This window comes from Megalops cyprinoides, chromosome 12 (assembly GCF_013368585.1).
Source record: "Megalops cyprinoides isolate fMegCyp1 chromosome 12, fMegCyp1.pri, whole genome shotgun sequence".
Classification (NCBI taxonomy): Eukaryota; Metazoa; Chordata; class Actinopteri; order Elopiformes; family Megalopidae; genus Megalops; species Megalops cyprinoides.
In genome coordinates this window covers 22089218-22111269 of record NC_050594.1, presented here as the reverse complement: position 1 = coordinate 22111269, position 22052 = coordinate 22089218, and the positions used below count along the sequence as shown (strand labels likewise).

At 42.8% G+C, this 22052-nt stretch overlaps 1 protein-coding gene across 2 annotated transcripts in view; it reads left to right on the top strand.

The window, feature by feature from the left end:
• The window catches only part of dph6 (diphthamine biosynthesis 6), a 61162-nt gene extending 41010 nt beyond the window's left edge, over positions 1 to 20152 (top strand). Inside the window, exons 13-15 of one of the 2 annotated variants that reach the window (XM_036543017.1) lie at positions 8524 to 8769; positions 13663 to 14053; positions 19558 to 20152. In XM_036543017.1, the coding sequence (XP_036398910.1) occupies positions 8524 to 8769; positions 13663 to 14053; positions 19558 to 19676 (756 nt within the window). In that variant the 3' untranslated portion in view covers positions 19677 to 20152. Of the gene's footprint in view, positions 1 to 8523; positions 8770 to 13662; positions 14846 to 19557 lie in introns of those variants that run through there. The other variant, XM_036543016.1, reaches the window with a different exon arrangement.
• The last annotated feature ends 1900 nt before the right edge of the window (positions 20153 to 22052 follow it).

Genomic DNA, 22052 nt, shown 5'->3' with positions numbered 1-22052 from the left:
AATTTATATGAATTTATATTTACCCTGAATCTCATTTTATTTAATTATTCCACAATTTCTATATATTCAGTTTGACAGTAAGTGATTCTGTTGAGTCATAATTATCGGCTCCTCATGCAAGGGTGGACTTGCATCGCAATTTTGTCTTAATTTATTAAGGAGATGTTAGTTTTAATAGCAGTAAAAGTGATGGCTCATTGAAGAGTTAACGTTTATGTCCCATTTACTTTTGGCTACTCGCTTTGTCATTAATTTCTCATAGAGGGGTCCGTTTGAGCAGTAACTTTTAACCTGGGTCATTCATTTTTCATTGTGCGTTGTCATTTTTGCACATTTTACAGGTGTACAAGTGTGTTGTCAATGAATAATAGAAAAGCCTTTTTTATGTCGACATATGGTCGGAATGTATTTGTGTTGAACAGAATGTTTGAGTGTGCATGGCTTTATCATTGATATTAGATAGATTTCATAGATAACTGTCAAATGAAGGTTACTGACATTGCAATTATGTGCTTAGTTTAGCAGTTACAGTATGACATACAAGCAGTTTTTCAATAAAGGCAATTTGGAATTGGACATTTTCAAAATGGCTCCTTTTAGCATTGCAAATTAAATCCAATTATATATCATGATACATTTATAAAGACCCTTATTTATTTTTTTTTGCTATAGTTTTTTCCTTTTTTGCCATAGTTACATTTCAAAAGGATCAGAAAATCAGTAAATTGTATTTGGATCTGTGCAATGTGCAATTGAGGCAGCTCTGTTTACATGTATAAATCAGACATTATTATCATCATTACAGACATCACACACATCATTATATTTAAAATGAAAAAAAAAATGGTTTGTCATATTCAGAGAATTTGAACATGGTAAACAAGTTGCCCCAGAACATTGTCTTTTGAAATATAATAGCACAGCCTAGCATCCATACCTAAATGTATTCTATGTATACTTCCTGTGACGTTATCTCCTGGTAAATGAAATATAAACAAAGTGTTAATACAAAGTGAAATTAAGTAATAACCTAACAGTTAATTTTCTGACATTTCTAACACCTACTGCTCTTTATTACACTGTCCTTCAGGACATTTCTTTTTATCAATGAAAACACTGGTAGATATTTTTCCGCCACAGAAAATATACCTAAAAATGCTGAGAAGACATCGGTTAAGAAGACAAATGCGTATTTACTGCGTGAACATGGCTGAAGCAAGCCCCTCTGTGCCAAGGCCCTTTCCATGCAGCAACACTGCCATCTTTTGAACATCTGCGGAACTACGGGAAAGTTCAAGGAGACATTTTTGTTTTCTGTTTTGATTTTTTTTTTTCTCCTTATTTATTTATTTATTTATTTTTTTTTTCGATGTCTTCTGCAGGTTGTCCACTCGCTTCAAGCGGACCGCGTCATGTAACCTTGTAATGTCAAAGTGCCCCAGTCTTAAAATTGCCAGAGTCCTATCAGCTAAATGATTGCTTCATAAGCCAATGCAGAAGGACTTTCTTCTCACAAGTGGCTGCATTCCCAATGTGACAGCCTGACATGCCGGTGGAAGTCATCGGGAAGACAAAGTGTGCATCACTCATTGCGAATTCTCCTACACGCGGCGCACGTTAACATTGAGACCATAAAACCATCCGCTGGTCCATTTTTCCTCCACTTTTTAAAAAATGTTTCTTTCCGCCAAACATGGATGCACACACACAGGTGGGGGGGAGAAGGCGTCCCTCTACTCGATTTTGGTGGCAGAAGAAAAAGGGGGGAAAAAGGTAGTTTGGGCCCCGCTAAAGAAGAAAAGGGTGGTCACAGCTGGAACCAGAGAACAAACGGGGGTTGAGGGTGCAGTTTCAGCATCATTCAATCAGACAACATGCCCTTCAGCACAAGAGCGAGCCCTCCCGATTCTCTCGAATTAGGGAGATTAGCAGGGAGCGCATAATGCGGGATGATGGAATTTGTCATAATTTGCATTGTCCTGGAAAGATTTGGTTTGATAGAGCGATGCATCTAGGAGCCTGTCATGTCCCACGGGCAGGTCAGAGAGGAAGCTTGGCAGAAATGATTTTTGCGATATGTGCATCAGTCGTAAAAGCCTCACAACCAATTTGTCAAAAAATCAGAGGTCGGGAAAGTTGAAGGCAGCGGGCATTTGCCCTAACACAAAGAGAAAATGCGCCGCTCCATCATTTTGAAACGCATCGATCGTAATTTCCGTATTTGAAATTGGCGTATCGAGAATGCTGTGACATACAGAGAGCAATATTGTTTCTGTTTATTTTATTACATTTTTCTCTCAAGCCATGGCACCAAATGAAATGCATTTCTGAATAAAATACATATGCATTTTGTAAGTCTGCCAGAGCATCAGGCCAAGTCTTCGGAGCCATCACTCCTGACCTTGATTATGCTCACAAACAGTGGATAGAGACGAATAATCAGCATAAAGTTGACAAAACGGACGTGACAGTGTTACTTATCCGCATCGGCATCACTCCGAGTGGGCATGTTGAGTTCAGACAGACAGGGAATACGGTTATTTACAGTAGCCCGGACGGAAGAAAAAAGGCCTCATGTCATGAAATGACCACATTCTATTTCTGGACCAGCTGATTATGATGCCTATTTCTTTTGATATTCAGAAATTTGTCCCAGCAACGTCGAATAATAGTAATATAAAAAAAAACATTCTGCATTCTCGTTTTTATTTTTGTTTTAACACATGGTTTATTCTCCAAGGAGATGTTTAAAGAAGTCCCCCTTATTTGCTTTTCTTTGTGCATCTCGTACATGCTATTTATGTCACTGTTTAAATAACGCTGATGTTGTGTGACAGTTGAGCATGCATGGGTTTGGCTCGAAGTGGAGCACAAACAAAAAAAAAAAAGAAAAAAACAGAAAGAAAAACTAGGGGATAGAAAAAAATTAAAAACAAATTGTCTGGCCAAAGAAGCCCTTGGTGAGATGAGCAGAACATTATGAGACACATTAAAAGGGAAAGATCGTGGTTATTATGAACATTTATATTTGTAAAAATTAGGTGTCAGAACCCGGAATTTCCTTAGGGCATAGCACAACGTGAGCCCATCTCTTATCATTTTCTGTTCCGAGACGTGATCTGCTTTGAATGCGCTAACGCTGAGCAGAAGACATGAAGCCTGCTCAAGTTGAAATCAGAGGGCATGGAACTGACAAACTGACATCCACTCTAAAGGATTTCAGTGTATTTCATTTCAAATATTAAGGAAACATTATGTATACACTTAATTCAGTAGAGCAAAACTTTTTATTTCTTTTTTTTATTACTTTTTTCAAATGATTTATGATTAACTGTTAAAAATATCAGCAGCCTCCTTGATTTTGTGTCACTGAGTGGAGGCTGAACATTGTTTCTTGTGTTGTGTTGTTTGAAATTTAGGTCCAGAATAGGTTTGAAGTGATAAAAGGAAAATGTGCAGCAAAATCTAAAATACCGGTGACCTGATAATACAATGACACCCCCTGCCTTCAGTCCAAAGCATTGCAGTTAAAGTTGGCTCACCCTGAACAATGATTTGTAGTCTGTGTGGAATTATAATCCCTTATCAAAGAATTACTCTACATACAATCTAATTATGGTACCCCTACCATATACACACCCACAATCAAACCAGAAAATAACACAAGGAGAGTCAGCATAATTGCCCTTGCAAAGCAATGTTCAGTACTGTGTAAAATGTAAAAATTGTAAGATTCTCACAGGTACTGTAGGCTTCTGAAGGATGGTTTGACTACACTAAAATTAGGATTTTTCCATTGTTATTTTGTATTTTTGATTTAGTGCTTTGTTTTATTAATGCCATGCAATTGGTACATTTGAGTTACAGTTCGCTTGTTTAATTATGTATGAAGATTAAATGGAAAGGTGGCCATTAGCATATCTGATAGAGTTCAGAGCTGTTTGTCTCAGTGTGTCCTTGGAACAGAGGGAAAAAAACCCTTACTGTTCAACGGTACCAGGTCATTCCGCGAATGTCCGACATATTCCACATTCCACAAATGTTTTTCCATACCTACCATGGCTAATGACAAAAAATAACACTCGCAATCAACAACGCAAAAAACAGTCACCTCTTCTTTCCTCTGTGACAACAAAGATGTAAATATGTGCATGTTTCTCCTGCCTTAAGAGTCGAAAAACAATGGTCTAAACACTTGTAGTCCCGAGGTTTAAAAACGTTAAAAGGTTGCAAAGTGGATCCAGTGAGCCTGTGCCATTGAACATTTACATATGTGCTATAGTCTGGATCTCAGCACAGTCCTTGGGGCTCTCTGACCTTTTGACACGTCATTAAGTTTATGAAAAATGATGGCGTTTAAGCCATGAAATAAAGGTCAATAAACCATGAAGCTAAAAACACAGATTTAATTAATGGTAAGCAGTCTACTTGCACTGGAATTGCTCAGACACTGCACAGAAGTTGCTCCATGGGTTGGAGGAAATATTTTGGAAAAAGGTCTGTGCCATCAAGTCAGCCATCCTCTCAGTAGCCTTTTTGCCCTTGTCCATAAACAGAAGTGAAGCTTTCTGGGTTTGAAGTACACTGTAGTTAAATCTTTGGACTGCATTTTACACAGTATATCAAAATGGACAACAAGCATCATAATTCTGACAGCAGGTTGGTGGGTGGGGGAGATGCGTCAGAGGTACTGTACGTTGAGCTCCATCAGTGAAATAGGGAAAAAATTGACAATTGCAGGGTATCCATGCTGCACTTGCTGTACCATTTCTTTTAATAAATGTCTTTTGTTTTCAGTGTACATTATCGAAAGTTAAGGTTGCCATTCAGAAAGAAGGAAACATGCTGTGTATTGCATTTTATCTCAAACTTCAATATTGTATGCAATGGTTTGACCCTTATGAATATTAAAGTGCTCCGCTCCTCCCCATTAAAAATGTATGTGGCATTCTGGTTGTTGATCAGGTTTAGGAGGCCCATGCAAATTGCACTGTCTCCCTGTCAACACTGATGATGAATAATGTAGTCCTGTTGTATATTCAGGGACAGACCATTGACAGTCAATTAACAAGTTTGATTGGTGTGTTAACTCATTCTTTTGAACTGTTAATTTTATGTTAATGGAATTCCCCCGTTTTTAGCAAGATTCCCATTTGCAGGTTCACTGCAAAAAAAAAAAAAACTATATTCCCCTTTACTAAGAGCAACCTGAGATAGAACCTTAATAATTGATCATTACACACCTGCTTGGTGAAGCTTAGGGAGGTTTTTTTTTTTTACAGTCTAGGGGCCTTGCTGTGGCCTCTTTTGATATTCAAATCAACAAATGATAGCCTTTTTTAAATTTAAAATGGCAAGCTCTTTTGATGGTTGCCTTGTTAAGAGATCCTCAGCACCTGTCTGACCTGATCGGGGTTTCTGTGGAGAGGATCTGATGGCGTTTGATGGCTCATAAATGGAATGCCAATGACGATTTGTTGTTGACGTTTCCCTGCCTCAGCCTCTCTGATACGCCAGTGTTGATGTATCGCTCGTGCTTTGCCAAATAATGCTGGAAGGTAAATAATGCGGTGATTGATCCGGCCCGGCTCAAAGCGGGAAGCCCCCCGCCCAGTAACCCCCTCCACCTCGGAACGGTGTCCCGGTAATTTGGAGCTGCAGAGGCAGATGCTGAAGATTCATCAAAGTTGACAACTGAACCCAGGAGCTAGGAATCATGGGAAACCCATATGATTATGGAAATGGATGTGACCATATCCTCCCTCAAGCTAAGCGTTTTTGTTGTGCTGTTATTTTCGAATAACATCTTACAAACTGCTGATTTTATTGAGGGAAAAATGTGCTCCATATAGAGCTGAATCTCAAACAGAAATGGCAGTGCTTTGAACAGGAAATAACACCTATTAATTAAAGGAAGCATATTTTGTTTCATTTATAGTAATTTTTCAGTTATATCAAGGGAAGAATTTTAGGCCAGTTTAGAAATTTAGGCCATATATAGTATTGAGTTTGATATAAAGTATATATGCATATATTATTGTATTGATTTTGATGTATATTGTACTATCTGAGGGGAAAACCACAGTCATCGCCATGAAGTAGTAATCCAAAAAAGACGGAATGTGTTATGTCTTACATAAAGCAAAAGGTTTTGCCAGCTCTTCTCTTATGATTTTAATTGTCCCTGATGTAAATGTAAAACATGCTCCTCGATGTGCTCTAAATTCACCAGTGAGAACTATACCTCCCATGGGACACTGCAGTTGTGCAAGGCAGAACTTTGTCCAAGACTGTTTAGATGCAAACATAATATGATTAACAGTTATAGAAAGTATATCACCCCCTGAATTCAGAATCAGTTGTTGCACATAGTGAGTTACTGAAAGTTGGTACAGGACAGAGTGGTCAAAACATTTTTAGGAAGATACCATGGAGTGTAAAAGAGCATAGAAGTAGATGATTGTCAGATTGTGTGTATGTTTTTCTCATGAAAGTGCATCAGAGTGCTATTGTGAATCTAGAGCCCTAGGCCTATGACCAGAGCATAATGGATTCAAAAGCAGGAATGGAAGCTTTGCTACAGTCTCTATGGTACTGGACATTTTAAATGCATAGCTGCTGCGAAGATCCAGCTTGATAAAGCCATTTGCAGTAAATGTATGATGTTGATGCAAACCATGCGAATCTCCTTGGACATCGTTACATGTCTGCAAAGCAAAGTAATGGTACAGAACAAAATATTTGCTCTCATTAAGTGGTAAAAATGGCTGACATTATTTCACAGTGATGATAGCTAAGCCGTAGGGGAGGTCTCAGCTGGTAGTCTAAAATTGGTCTTAGAGCTTGTTTGCCTGTATAGATATTCCAAATAGAAAGAGAAGGAGAGAATGAAAACAGGTCTCTAATTTAAGAAGATGTGGGGGGATAGAGTACCTCATTAGGTAACAAAGTGAGCAAGGGGGGGAGGGGGGGATTAGTGCATGTTAATACCAGCACTTCACATTTAATCTGGTTTGGAAAGATGTTTCCCCCTTAACAGAAATCAGCTAAGGACCTCATTTTGCATGATGTATCAATTGATTTAGGGCCAGTGCGGTCCCTGTCGAGGTCACTGATCCACCACGCTCCTGGCCATTCCCCAATTAGCACATTGTCACTCTCGGCTGTTTGCATTGACCAGAGTACGCTGACCGGGGTTTGATTTTCCGAGTTCAGGAGTCAGCTGATCTGTCATGTGGCCTGACCTCTGAAATGCCACGGATTGTCCTGGACATCTGATTGCATTAATAAGATGGATTTTTGGTCAGAATTATTGAGCCTAAGAACATACTTTTACAAGCGTTTATCTGCATTTCTCAGCTAATTATCACTATGCTAATTACACACACATACGCACACACGCGCACATGGATATGCATGCATACACACACACACACACACACACACACACACACACACACACACATCGTGCAGCTATACCTGCCTATTTTGATGGTGTGAAATATGCGTTCCCTGTGATAAAATAACTGTGAAACGTGTAACTTGCTAATTGAGACTGCTATTCAAATAAAGCACAATAATTCATGCTAATTTAATTGTTACACCTCACTGCTGTATGGAATTGTGTTCCTAATACCTACTTGTATGTGAGACCACAGTGGGGATGTGTTATGAGTATTATAATTTAAAAGTCCCCAGTAGCAAAGGATCAGCATGTTTTTAGTGGGAAAGGCTTTAGGAAATTTCATTATTGTTTGTTTAAATGTTCTGCCTGCGGATGTCTGGGTTTATCGCTGCTCTTGTGGCATTGAGCATATCTATATAAAGGGGTTATGGAATATGTATAATCTAAAACTGAATATTTTATGTGCTGGCCCACCTGTTTGGGTGTATGCTCTGAGTAAAGTTGCTCACCTTTTAAGAACTTACAGACTCATTCTAAGACCAGTCTCCTGCACTATGAGAGTTAATAACTGCGTTTCAAGCAGTAGATTAATTTTGAAGGGTCATACATTTCTATAAATTTAGGAGTCCACACCTTGGTTTAACGGACCAGCACATCGAGAGCTTAAACCCACAGCCACAATACCAGCAGTATTCTCCTAGTCTGTGAGAGACAGAGGCCAGCTCTGCTTGGGAGGCCTGCACATCAGTGACGATGACTGGTTTGAGAATGATGAATGGTTTCCTCTGCAGAGCTCCCTACATCAGCTCTGACTCTGCCTGATATGAGTCTGAGACTGAGTCACACATTCGCACATCACTGCTGGTACTCTAACTTGCACAAAAGACCATTCTGCTCATGGTTAGTACACCACTTAAGGAAATTTCCCACTGGGCAAACAGCCACCAGGTTCTCCTGCACCCCTCAAATTAAGTTATTTTTCATGTATGTAACATGATAAATAGCGCTTACAGTACTTCATGTTTTACATATAATAATGCAGTTTGTAGTAATGGAATGCAACAGTAACGTACATTCAGCCTACAGTATGCGTGTGTTCTTTCTTCCCTCCACTCTAGGTAGATGAGATGGTGTTCTGTGCTGGACAGATTGCCCTGGTCCCTTGCACCATGCAGCTGGTGCGGGGTGCAGCTCAGAGCCAGGCCTCTGTCTCCTTCGGCCACATGGAGAGGGTCCTGGAGGCCATGAGCAGTGATCTAACCCTGTGGCACGCACTGCAGCCCCACTGCTATGTCACCCGCAGCAAAGACATACCCATCGTCAAAGCAGCCTGGGAGAGAAAGCTGAGAGACCTACGCAGCAAGGTGAGATGGAAATTATACCACAGCTTAGATAGGTATATCCATTATATTCACTGTTGATATTGACGCACAGGTTGGACGCAGTGTTCACATTTCAGACCTTTCGTGCGCGACCCCACCTTCAGATGGCAAAAGGTTGTAAATGGAGAAAATCACTTAATACGTGAAATATATTCATTTAACCAGATTTCTGTCCTGACTTTTAATGTAAGAATGTGAATTTCTGTATCAGTAGTTACTGATCCCCCCCCATACCCCCACCACCACCACCAAAAAAAGCAGAGAGAGACGGCTGATATTTACCAGTGTGAGCGCTCATGAAAACTTTATGATCAGGGAACCACTGGTGTCTTTGATAATATGGAGCGCGGCACAGAAGCAGATGTCTTCCTTAGAGCCTCCCTAATCCTTTATCCCCTTTACGGAGCTCCGCTGAACCCTCTGAACGGCTTATCCCCTCTCCCCTGGCAACCCGCCTCCAAATTGCCAATAAGAGCGCAGGGCCCCCACCCCAGCCTCCACCTCCAGCGCTAATCTGCAGAGCCCAGAGACCAGAAGGAGAACACACACCTCCGCTGTGTAGGGAGCAGCATGGAGTCGCTGGCACGGAGCCTGTCCCACCTCTGCTGGCCACCGACACTGTTTGGGGTTTGTTAAACGGTTTACACATTGCCGGCTGTCTGCTCCGACGGCCCCAAATACCCTCCTGACTCGGTCTCAGATCACTGAGGCAGAGGAATGGAGTGCAGTGATGCACTGTGCGGCTCCCTGGGCTGCGGGCTGCCGAAACGTCCTACAGAGCTGCCTTCACGCAGGGTAGGGGATACATTTAATATCTCACTGATGTGAATGTCAATAATAAAGTCATTACCGAATGCATAAATTGATTTGCAAAAATTAGGGAATTAGTGTTAATTAAATGATTCCTGAATATTATTTCAGCAGTGTTACAGTTTTGCTGTTTTTTCCCTGCATTATTCCGTACCAAATCAACTGACAGTTGACACTCACATCCTCAAATTTTAACACAAAGTTCCATAAGCATTTTTTTATTATTTTAAAGATTTCTTTTTTATAGGGAAAGATTTGAGGATTGTTTATTTATTTTCAAAATCAAAAGGAATATATATATATATACACATACACACACACACACACACACACACACACATACATTTTAGTTTCAAACAGAATAGCCAATTGGCCGCGGTGAGAATGAGGCATTCTTAAATGAGTGATTTCCCCAGGCCCGTTTCCTCCGTTGGCCGGCGTTTGGAGGGCTGGCTGCTGGAGCGTCTGCTCCCCTGCTCTCCCCGGCGCTGTGGATACAGATGACATGGCTGCTCTCCTCCATTTTATCCTCCTCCTGCTGAATGCGGTCTCCCCGGGGTGGGGATTAAACAAAGGGCCTCTATTCATTTGAAGTGATTGTAATGAGAATATTTAACATAGGTCAAATACAGATAACAGAACTCATGAGGAGAGGCAGAATATTTTACCTTCACACTGGGTTTTTTAACCATGAGAATGTTCCTGTGATTAAAAAGCCCTAAAGCTCTTTTGCTGGTTTCTTTTATCTGTTTTCTATGTAACTTTTATTCTCTTGCATACATGTATGTTTATCTTGCGCGTAACATGAATGAAGAGGATTTTGGCACAGCTTGCCACACTGCACTTTGTAAGTTTTTGTTTTTGCCACATTCTGCTCCATCTGCCTATCTGTGCTTTTTGCTCTGTTGGAATGGCGTGTCCCACAATGCTTCAGTGCTGACATGGATCAGCTGTCCATGAGGATCCGACTTTTGGCCAGACTTTTGGAAAGCGTTGTGCTTCGGCACCAGAACTCAGAATCAATATTAATATAAGTTACAAGTCATTGTTGCAGTTCATCAGTAATTACATACAGACCTGTCACTTTAGTGCTTACCATAGATGACTAGATTCTGCGCTCTGTTGACACAGCCCCTGTATATGTAGAATATACATCTACAAACAATTATCACTCTTACCTTCAGTGCTGTCTCCAGCATGACCAGCAGTGAAAACAGTGATGCAGGAAATCAGCCAACTCATGTGGAACAGTGTCTGATAGAAAACAACACGTACGTCCCTCTGTAGACTGAAAGCCTTGCCATGTTGATGTTGTGCGTTGATAATTTCTCTAATCAGGTGGATATGGAAGCTTGTTGGGTTAATTGGGAGCATGGTGGAGTTTATGCGTGTGAAATTGTATTTATAGAGCAGTATGGCGCTGATGAAAGCAGGGGGTTGACCTGTGTGTGTGAAATGCACCGGAACGTGGTGAGTTTATAATAGAACTCCTGCCTGTAATGAGAATAGGGCTGGAAGAAAGCATCAACGTTTTTTTTTTTATTACAGTGCCAGTGATTTTTGCAGGCAGTTGCATAGAGAATTGCTATTGAGATTATCCCTTGTAGGATTTTTCACCACACCTAATTGAGAGAGGATAGTCAAATTATTGAAAGGATTTTACTGCTTATCATATGTGCTTTCAAATTTTAAACTTACTGTGGCTTCCATTACCTGAAGGGCTTAGGGAGAATCAGAGACATTTCTAAGAGTCAGTTAGTCACCAAGCTGAGGATGTTATCTGCAGCACCCTCCATATGCAAGATCCACAGAGAGTTGTCCTTCCAGATCCACGTGTGTAAACAGGGAGGGGCCCTGTGCCCGGGCCCCGTGGCCGTCCTCAGGGAGCCATCGGGAGCGCAGCGTGCGCGAATGCAGGCGCGGGGGCAGTTTACACAAGCGGCTGTGTAAGTGAAATGGGGAAGCAGAGGAAGCGGAGGTATTATCGGAGCGGCGGCCTGGAGCACAGCCGCGGAGCGACGCGATGAAGGCCTCCCACTGGGCAGGAAATGTAGGGGAACTGGCTGAGCACAGGGCCCATCAGCTCCCCGCTGCTCCCAAGCTTTACACCACTTCCTTATTATGGTATTTACCGTTCGGCTTTCACGCCTCTCCGGCAGGCCTCGCGCGCGGAGCGTGCGGGGGAGGGGCCGGGGGGGGGGGGGCGGGCGCGGGGGTGGGGAGGTGGGAGGGGTGGGGGGGTGGTGTAGACATGAAGGAAATTCAGGTCACCCTGACGCTACCGTTTCACCGCCGAGCGCACTTCCAACGATCACCTGGCGCACGCACGCACACACACACACACACACACACACCGACGGAGAGGATAAAACGAGTGAGTTGTAATGAAGTCATACGGCGAAATGCATTACAGAGCCGCGACTGCGGCAACGCCATGCACTCAGTGGCGTGCACTCAGCTCTGCCATATATCAGCATTTGTCACCCTCTTGTTTTATTAGATTAATCTGATAAATGAGTTCTTGCCGGGCAGGGTGACGGGTGGTGGAGCACTCCCGTGACTGGCTGGCCAGACGCAATGGAGACGCACGCAGTGGTATTAATGCCGCAGGTTGAAGTACTGTGTTACAAAAGACCCGGCTCCCTCTCTGCAGTGGTGGTGAAAGCCCTACACTTTTCCTGCCTTGGCAGTTTCCTTTGACCAAATACCCAGCTTAATTCAAACAGGTCTCCGAAGGTAACATTTTGCACAGAAGTTATTGACTTAACCTCCTGAGACAAGTCAGGGAAAGAAGAAAAGTTTATGCTTGTGTGAATGTAGTGACCTGCAAGAGGCTCCTGTTAACTTTACTCTCACAAACACTACCTCAGCACCCTGGGCCAACAAAATGGCCTTTAAGCCTGGCTGAGCAGAGCACTTTCTCCAGTGTAAGAGCGCCCATGTTTCATCTCTGCCCATCTCTCTCTTCACTTGTAGGGGAATGAGTATTGACAAGGGTAAAACTCATCCCCTCCAGGAGAATACCTTGCTTCTGTTAAGTGCTAATATAACATTTATCTGAAAAAGAAAAAAAAAATGTTTGGAGATGCCGCTGACACTCTCTCCGCTCAAAGTGAACAGGTCTCTGCGATTCCTTCGTTTTCTCTCACTCTCTCTCTCTTTGTATAATTATTCATTGTGAGTCGAGCCGCACAATTTGCGGGAAAAATCTATCCCCTGTTTTTCGTTGTCACACTTTTCAAGGCAAGACGCGGGGCTGTTGATGCACAATTAGGCCTTTGCTAAAGTTTAATCTGAAGGTAAGTGCTGCATTCATGTAGACAGTGGAGTGGGTCATATAGGCGCGCGTCTGCTGGGGGGCAAAGTGCCGCTCATGCTCTTGTCAATAATTTTTGTGAGTGAATTTCAAAATAAAGTGTGTGTAACCTGTCATTATTCTGCACTTACGAAGTGGGGTGTAAGTGGATGAAAATTGATCCTGCAAATTGAAAAGGGGGTTAAGTGTTTTTGCCCTATCGACTCCAGACAAAATGACTGTTTTATAAAATGCTCATTTCTCCCCCATTAGCAGGTAAGGCTGCAACAAAGTGGTATTTGAGGGGTACATTGTGCTGCATGCTGGTAGAATATATTTTATTGCTGATAATGGCTTTCGTGCAGAAAAAAAAAGATTTTAACTCTGTGGATTAAATCATTTAGACCCATAATGGCAGTTTTCTAATAGGTGTATGTGGTGAAATAGCATGAAATTGCCAAAATACCCCCAGAATTTTCATCTTGATGACATTGAAAATCTTTTCTCTGGGCTGTCTGGGGAGATGCAGACACACTTGATAGAATGTGCACAGAATGTGCCAGTTTGTTTGTTGATAGTGGTTAATTTATTTTGCTGTAAATATGCACTATTGGATGTCATACTGTAATACACACACACACTATCAATTCAATCCTTAAAACCTAATCTGTCCTGTGTGGGATGAATAAAGCACAATGTATTTGACTGGTACTGTGGTGAATACCGAGATGTGTGCACAGAATTTGTAATGGTGTCTGTTCGTGTCTCAGGAGGAATGCTACGGTGAAGAGGACGCTCAGTGTGGACCCCTAGTGGTGGCCGTGGTGCCACGCCTGCCCAGGGGCGCCGCGGTCGAGCTGCACGTCATCGCCACCCGCGACGACCCCAGCCAGAGGACCTCTTGGCGGGCGACCGCCCAGGTGCCCGCCGGCGCCGTCGAGTGCCAGGTGCTACAGTCCAGCACGCGGCAGTGCGCCACAGTGTCGCTGTCCCTCGGCCTGCCGGGCTCCGCCCCCGGCGCGGCGGGAGGGGCGGAGCTGCTGCAGGCGCTGCGCGGTGTGTTCCAGGACGCGCTGCAGGAAGTGGGACGCGGGCCCTCCCCGCTGTGCGCCAGAGTCTTCTACAAGCAGGACAGCGCCCTGGCCCGACAGCTTGCAGCAGGTAAACCGCCGCTGACCCAGCTCCGCTCACCTGTGCTGCGCTACCATAATCACCTTGTGCAGCAGAATCCTTCTGTATCAACACCTGACCTGGTGGATTCTCTTGTGTCCTGTGGATTAGTGTATGTTATGAGCCCTCCAGTTCTTTTGCCGTCGTTGCATTTTTCTCTGCTGCTCTTTCTTTCTGACAGAGTCATACGAGACTCTGATTCTTCATGTAGCCAGAAAGAATACACCATTGTGTTACTTTGTCCCGAGAGATCACTTCTGTCCTTAAAAAGGACAACCAAGTCGTTCATCACCAAGACATAATTGTTGTGTCCTCCTCAAAACAATCAATTAGTGCTTTGAATCCCTGCCAAGCTAGGGATTTTGCAAGCATTTTCAGCCTCAGTATAACCTATTATTATGGTGGAAATTAAATTATGGTTTTGATGAATAGGAACTAGAGTGGTTTGGCCATTTGTTTGGATGCATGCTACCCATTTCTTTATTTATTAAATTATTTCATCTTAATGCGCCTTGGTTTGTCCTTACAGTATTTTCAAGAGATACAGAAACCCACAGTGAGCTTCACACCATTTAGTTCGAAATGAGTGCGGCTGTGAAAGTTCCAGTGTGTTATTTTGCGTTTAACTCAGCCTTATTTGACACAGCCGTGGTAGGAGGCTGTCCTCAAAGCTGACCTCACACACAGTGCTGTGGTTCCTTTGAGAACAATGTGTTACGACCAAACCAAATATTTTCATTGCTCTCATTTAAATATAAAAAGCTTATGAAAGTCAATGATTAAACCCGGAAGTGTTTTGAAGTTTTTAATTACCTCGTTTGAAATTCCAAAGCTGTGCGAAGCCCTTCAATTTGCTGGGTGTGTTATGTGAATTTTTTTTTTTTATTATTTATTTTTTTGCTATACGGTATTTTAACTGATGCCACAAACAGTATTTTTCCTACAGACATAACAACATAAACATGACGTACTTCCCAAAATTTACAAACAAATATGAACTGATATATTGAAGGTTTGGTTACAAACAGAACATCATAACTGTTACTCATGAAACCTGGAATAAATAGAATATAGTCCCTGAAAAAAAACCTGGAATCACATAAGCAAATTTCAAAAATTCACATAAACATTTCTCAAAGAATGTAACATCTACAATAAAATGCGTCTCCTTAAAAGTTGTAAGAATTGAGCAGTTTCTGTGAGGAGCTTTAAACACAGATCCCATTTTTCATGTTTGTAGCTTTTCTCATAAACTAAACATTTAAAAATCCTGTGGTGCCTCACCACTGTGCTGGAATCTGTTACCTTTCCCCGGCGTGAGTTGTTGAGCCCCGGAAGGGTGCTGGGGGCACTGTTCATGGGTCAGAGCTTCTACTCAATGGTTAATGCCTCCCAAAAGTCAAGCCAGTATGACGGAAAGCAACACTTCTGGCATTATCAGTCAGGGGGAATAAAGCGTTCCCTTCAGAAAGAGCCACAGTGCTGACAGAAACGGCCATTGTGACTCCGCCACATTTATGATATTGGGACATTAAGATCAGGCAAGGCTAGCTACTGTATTTATTGTGCTAGTCCCAAAGACATCATTTTGAAAGAAGAATTTTATTGTTTATCATCTGTGTATATATACATTGTTTGCACCTGTTTTCAGTCACGTGGGTATAGTTTACTTAAAATTTGCAACATGTTTAGGATTTATTCCTTACACATAAATAGGGGCGGCAGTGTGGCATAGTGGCATGCAGGACTTGTAACCTAAAGTTTGCTGGTTCAATTCCCCGCATGGGCACTGCTGCTGTACCCTTAGGCAAGGTACTTAACCCACAATTGCCTCAGCAAGTATCCAGCTGTATAAATGGGTAACATGTAAAAATTGTAATCTATGTAAGTTGCTCTGGATAAAAGCATCTGTCAAATGACAATGATGTAATGTAAATACACATAGGCACGGGTAAGATAGGGCTAGTCCTCACAAATGACTTGAATAGGACTAGCTTCTCCAGCATTGTTGGAACAACATTGATTGGGCCCAATTCCAAAGAATCTGAATGAAAACACACACAATTAGAGATGCAGAATTAACGTGGATGACTGTATCCATGCATTATAGAAACACACTGACGTGACCGAACTGTGTGGACGGATGCATACATGCCAGGGCTCCCCCTCATTACATACAAGTGGGCCTGTGAAGAGCAGATACTTGTAGGCACCAGTGAAAAGTTCAAGAGCTCAGACGCCCAGGATATATATAGGCTTTATGCCATTTAAACAAATAAACAAGTGAACAGACGCAGCTACTTGTTATCCAGTCAAGTTGACAGATATAATGGCATTGCAGTAATTAGCATTCTGTCTGCTGTGTAAGACCATTTTGGTAACTGCACATTGCACCAGTTAAATGAAACCCTGCATCTGGATCAACTGTGCCACTGTGGATAAGATTTTACCTTTTTGGATTGTAACTGTCCTTGTTTCTGATGACCTTATATGCCTTAACTAGACTGAACGAATGGACCGATTGCACTGCTTTATGAAGATGTACTTTTTCCTGAAATTTTGGGTGATGGCGATTCTGGGTTATAGAACAGTTTGCGATGTATGAGTAGTGCTTTTTTGATAAGTTTCTACCCCTGAAGAGGGACGCACACACATGTACCGTGAAACAGGCGTGCAGAGTTGAACATGAACACACGTGCCCTGTGCGCACACTCTCACATGGTAGTGGATGATCTGTCCCTGAAGAGAAGCTGCAGCAGGCAAAGTGGAGCTCTGGGACCGTTAGGCCGTGCTGAGAGCTGTCGTTTCTTTATTTTTGCCCGTCTCCAGAAAACCCCCCGTTCAGAGGCACAAAGCAACACGGCACCAATTAGAGAGCACAGAAAAATACTGCTGTCCAGGTTAGCAAAATCAGTGCAGTGTAAACCATGGCTACTTTGTATACTGAAACTTGACTCAAATAAGCACTGATAATGGCACGCATAGTACACATTTAAATATTTGTCATGTTTCATTGTAAACTTGATGTAAGGAAATTAAGCTTACATTGTGTTTGTACCCCCACATTTGATTATCTTTTGTTTGGTTATGTTCTTTGTTTAATGTCATTTATCAAATTTTATGTTCATAATCACTTTTTAAAGTTTCAAAATCAGGAATCAGGAAAGGAAGAACATTTTCATAAGCACATTCATTTATTTTCAGTTTTACAATGACTTTTGTTGCACGTACAGAGAGGGCAAGTGAAAGTCACAGTTGTATTAAGTGTTATTTTCTATATTTCAAGTTCTTTTTTCCCTGCTAAAAAAGTAAAGCAGCATTTTTCATCATTTTTGGTATTAAGAAGGCCTTACGAGAGGAGAGGCGAGCGGCAGGAAAAAGCCCTGCGTTGGAGGCTGGAGGGGGGTTGGGAAGGGGGCGTGTTTCAGTAGGACAGTGTCCTCGCCGCACAGGGAGAAGCGGCACGCCGCGTGTTTGGCCTTTCCGCCACATTGTTCACTCACCTCGGCCTAAATGAACAATTTTCATGAGCTGATGCCCACTAATTACGCCCTTGTTTACCGGTTAATTTGAAACAGTTTGAGATTCAGTGTAGCACGAGTGAAAGTAGTGGCTCAGGGCTCTTCCCCCTGCTAAAAGCCCCTCAAACCCAGCAGGGCATTTGCAATTTCACACAAAAAAGCTCCGCCGCCTGAGCCCGCAACACCAAGCGCTCCCTCAGACGCACGTATTTACTTCGTTTATTTAGAGAGAGCGGTAATAATGCTCTGATAAAAAAAAAAAACACAGTGGTGTCGCAGATGATAATGTGCAATCCTTTCTTTCAGAAATATGCAAGAGATTTCACGCTGCACTTTTTTTTCTATTTGATTTGAAGCAGAATAATGATGGCACCCTTGGGTTGGTGGTTTAGTTCCATCCCATTGCTAATGTGATTGCTTTTAGGATTCCTGTAATGGCCTCTGACCACTTGTCCTCTCCAAGCCCCTGGCCCCCCCCCCCCCCCCCCCACACACACACACACACACACACACACACACTTTAGTTGGGAGGGGGGGACTCCCCTTAGCACCATGGGATATATCAAAGCAGCGCATTTTAACTCTGTTTTGCCCTCAAACTTTCATTTGCACTGGGATATCAGGCCTGCAGTGTGAGCACAAAGACAAAATGCCATGACATTAAAAGGTCCAGCTAAAGAGGGTGATGAGGGGATCTTTTTTTTTTTTTTTTAAATGTCTTCAAAGATCCCATTTGTTTTGTGTGATCCCTCTGGTCTGGCGTGCTGTCTGCAGCTGATCTCACGAGGATGCCACATTCCAGGGTGAGAGCCACATGTTGGAAAGAAAGAGCCGCTCCGAAATAAAAGAAAATGCCCTCTTTCAAGACCACTGTTTTGAGTCAGTGTGCAGATTAGCTAATTACCCTGTGTGAGGTATTTGAAGCTTTGACATGCTGAGCTTGACTTTGTAAAAGTAGATGTTGCTTATTAAATTGTGCAAAACAGCTCACTGTAACCCTCTGCAGTAATTTCAATGTGCAAGTTTATTCTCTGACAGGACTGTGTTGTAAAACCCGGGCCGTTGTGTTGTAGCTTTCACGTATCTTTTTAGTAAGTGAAGAATTCTTACTCATGGGATTGTGTTTGTTTGCATATCTGTAAGATATCTGCCGTTCATCGTTCTGCTCAGCTGAACGTATGTGGTTCCACAGAGAAGCCGTGACCTTTGACGGGAGGATCCAGCCATAAGACGGCACAGCAGTGTAAGGTGTCCTGCTGGCCCTCTCAGCACTACAGCCCCGGACACAGAATTTTAACAGCGTCTCACACACACACAGGGCTTGGCCGTTGTTGACGTGGCAGTTTTGGTGAAGAAATTTACATACTGGCAACCAAACAGCAGCTGAGCCCTGAGCAGGGCTGGTTAATGAACTCTGAGATAGCCACTGTTCGTCTGCTGACCCCACCCCTCAAATCTCCCCGTTCCCCTTCCACCAGAGTGTCTGTCCCACACAACGTGAAGCAGATTTAGATCAATTCAACAGGATTCCTGACAAGCTGCTAATTTAGTCTTAACAGCAGGACACTTGTTGGTTTGTGCACTATGGGTGTGTTGTGCGTTGTATGTGTAGTTTGGGGGGGGGGGGTTCTGGGAGCCCAGCCCACACTGACCATATGTCGCCACTGCAGGGAGGTGAATGGTGGGTAGCAATCTGCCTGGGATTTGAGGACATCAATAACTTGTGAATGGCCCTGTGTTCCCCAGTCGAAGGGTTAAGTGCTGGCTCTGTCACAGGGCAGCTCTTCTGGGATGGCCCAGTACGGACCTCGGCCTGACACTGCCATGGCATCTGCTGTGAGGTTTTTTTTTTTTGTTTCATTTTGTTAGAGCACACGTTAAACTCCACTATGTGTCTGACCTCCGGGCTCTGTGTATCATGAAAACAGCAATATATACATGCGTTCTTATAATATGTATGTTTGTTTCCCTCAGGGCTTGCGCAATGTCTCAAGAACTCTCTGGACCAGAGTGGCCCAGCTGTTGCGCTGGTTCCAGTCCTGGATCTTCCTGAAGCCCAAGTCCTGCACCTGTCCTGCTGGCTAAGCCTGTAACAGGAAGAGCTGGCCTGGCTGAGATCGTGCCTGCCCCAGAACCACACCAGCGTGTTTCAGCTGGGTCAGAACTCATCAGTGATTTGTATCTTCAGCCCACACAGGGATCAAAGCAGACAAGAGGCCCAGAGAGTCCGTAGACAGAACTGGCTCTCTGTATGAAATGTGTAGTGTGTGTGTGCACGCATGCCTGCGCGGCCGTGCATGTGTGCGTGCGAGCACGCATACACGTGCAAGTACCATCCTCAGATAAGGCCTGTAATCCACTGTGTCTCCAGCTGAAGCCGAAAGCAGCTGTTGCTCAGATGAGAGAGGGAGGGTCTGTTGTGGGGCGTTCGCCGCGTGCATGCCTGGAGACCAGAGCGCAGGGGTGTGTCACTCTCTGGGGCGTTTCAGACCCGGGAGACGTCTCTCGATCCCTCCTCCTATTGTTGAGAGAGGCCTGCTCACGGTCAGAAAACCCTAATAAAGAACACTGCCACCACACAGTCCATCTGTGCTAGTAGAAATATATAGATTTACTTGCTTACTCCTTTTTTATTGGGGGTGGGTGGGTGTTGGGGGGGGGGGGGGGGTGATACAGCTTGTTTGTTTCTCTTTCATGCCTCGCCAGCCTGAGCGCTGTTATTATTCTGTAATGGGCAATCAGAAGCAAGCACCTGAAAAGATTAAACCTCTTTATGTTCCCTATCGATTCACATTGCGTCTGGTTAATAGGAGAGGGCTGTTGAGCGCACAGCTGCGGGGCAGGCTTCCTCATCGGGAACTGAGGGGAAAAAAGCAGCGCCATTAACTATTTCTCTTGGAACATTTCTTTTCTCAAAGATCATGAACCGTATTGATGAGCTCAATTGGAATGCATCATTACTTCACTTATTCTCTCTGTTGTACTTCAGATGGCGGTATCTTAGCAGGCTATTGATCTGCACCCTGCAAGTTGCGGTTATTATTTGTAAAAAAAAAAAAAAATAAAAATAATAAAATAAAAAAGAAAGGCAACAGCAACCTTTTATTGTATTGAAAATGGCCAAAACAAACGCCCAGATGGCTTATGAAAACCAGCAGCTACGTAAAATGACAGACATGTTTGTGTAACAACAATTTTATACCTTCGGAGATGGTGCAGAGAAAATTCACCACGTTCCGCTGAGTGTGTAACCATGCCGTCTGTGCGCGAGGGCTTCATTACAATAAAGGAAGTGGAAGTCGAGTGTGTCAGCATTCTAAAATGGATTCCCTTGTGATATGCTGTAGCACACCTAGTCTTGCATGCCAAAAAAGCCACTTTTACGTCACCTTTGGAAAAGCGAGGTATCGGACGGAGAATGGCATGTCAACGTTTGTGCTGCTGTACCCTGAATCTAGACTCCAGTCCCACACACCATGCTTTGAAGATGAGGATCGTAAGACATGCTCATACAGCATGTGAGCGTTTGATTTGATCAGTGGCGTCTGCTCTTTGTGTAAAATGTACAGTATGTGCATTTTTCATAAAGACTAAAAACGACAAAATGAGAAGACCCAGAACAAGGACATAATAGTGGTTACTGCTAGTATTGTCCTTTCTCTGCACTGAAAATACCCTGTAGGGCTTGTCACTATGAACCAGCACATGGTCTTTCACTGTACACTACATACTGTAGGCTATTCATGCTACCAGGCTGCTGTCCTGCTGGCATTTGGTCTTCTGCACATGGTCACACATGCACATATACATTTATACGTATGTATATATGTTACATGTACATATGTGTGTATTTATACATGTATGTGTGTGCATGCATTTTATATATGTATATGTCTGCATATATTCACCATACACATTGTCATATTTCTGTAACTATTGTAAACTACTCCAAAATCTTGCTTATATAAAATAGGAGAAACTAGGAAAAACTGTATAAGAAAATCATTTGTAGCAAACAATCAAGTAAAGATTGTGTTTTTAAAGGATTTCTCCTGAGACGAAGAATCAATGTCAAGGAATGAAATCCATTGAGTGGTGTATGTTGCCCTCATGTGGACAGAATGAGAATTGCACTTTTGGTAGAAGAACTGAATATTGAGAGAACCTGCTGTTTCAGGTCTGGGGCTCTGCATGTATGCATGCCAAACTAAGAGTCAATATTTATGGACTGACTAAGGGGAAAACTTTTCCAACATCACATTATTAGTTACAAAGTCAAAGTGGCATATCACGTCAAATACAAACCTAAACCAGAGGCCCACTAACATACTGCCTCAGAGTCCCAGTGATGATATGTAATGAAATATCACAAAATTGTATGTATTAACATATTTAAACTGAAGCTAATTTGAGGAAACAACCAATGCATATTCATAGACATTTAATATAACAATGTACTGGTGAATTTT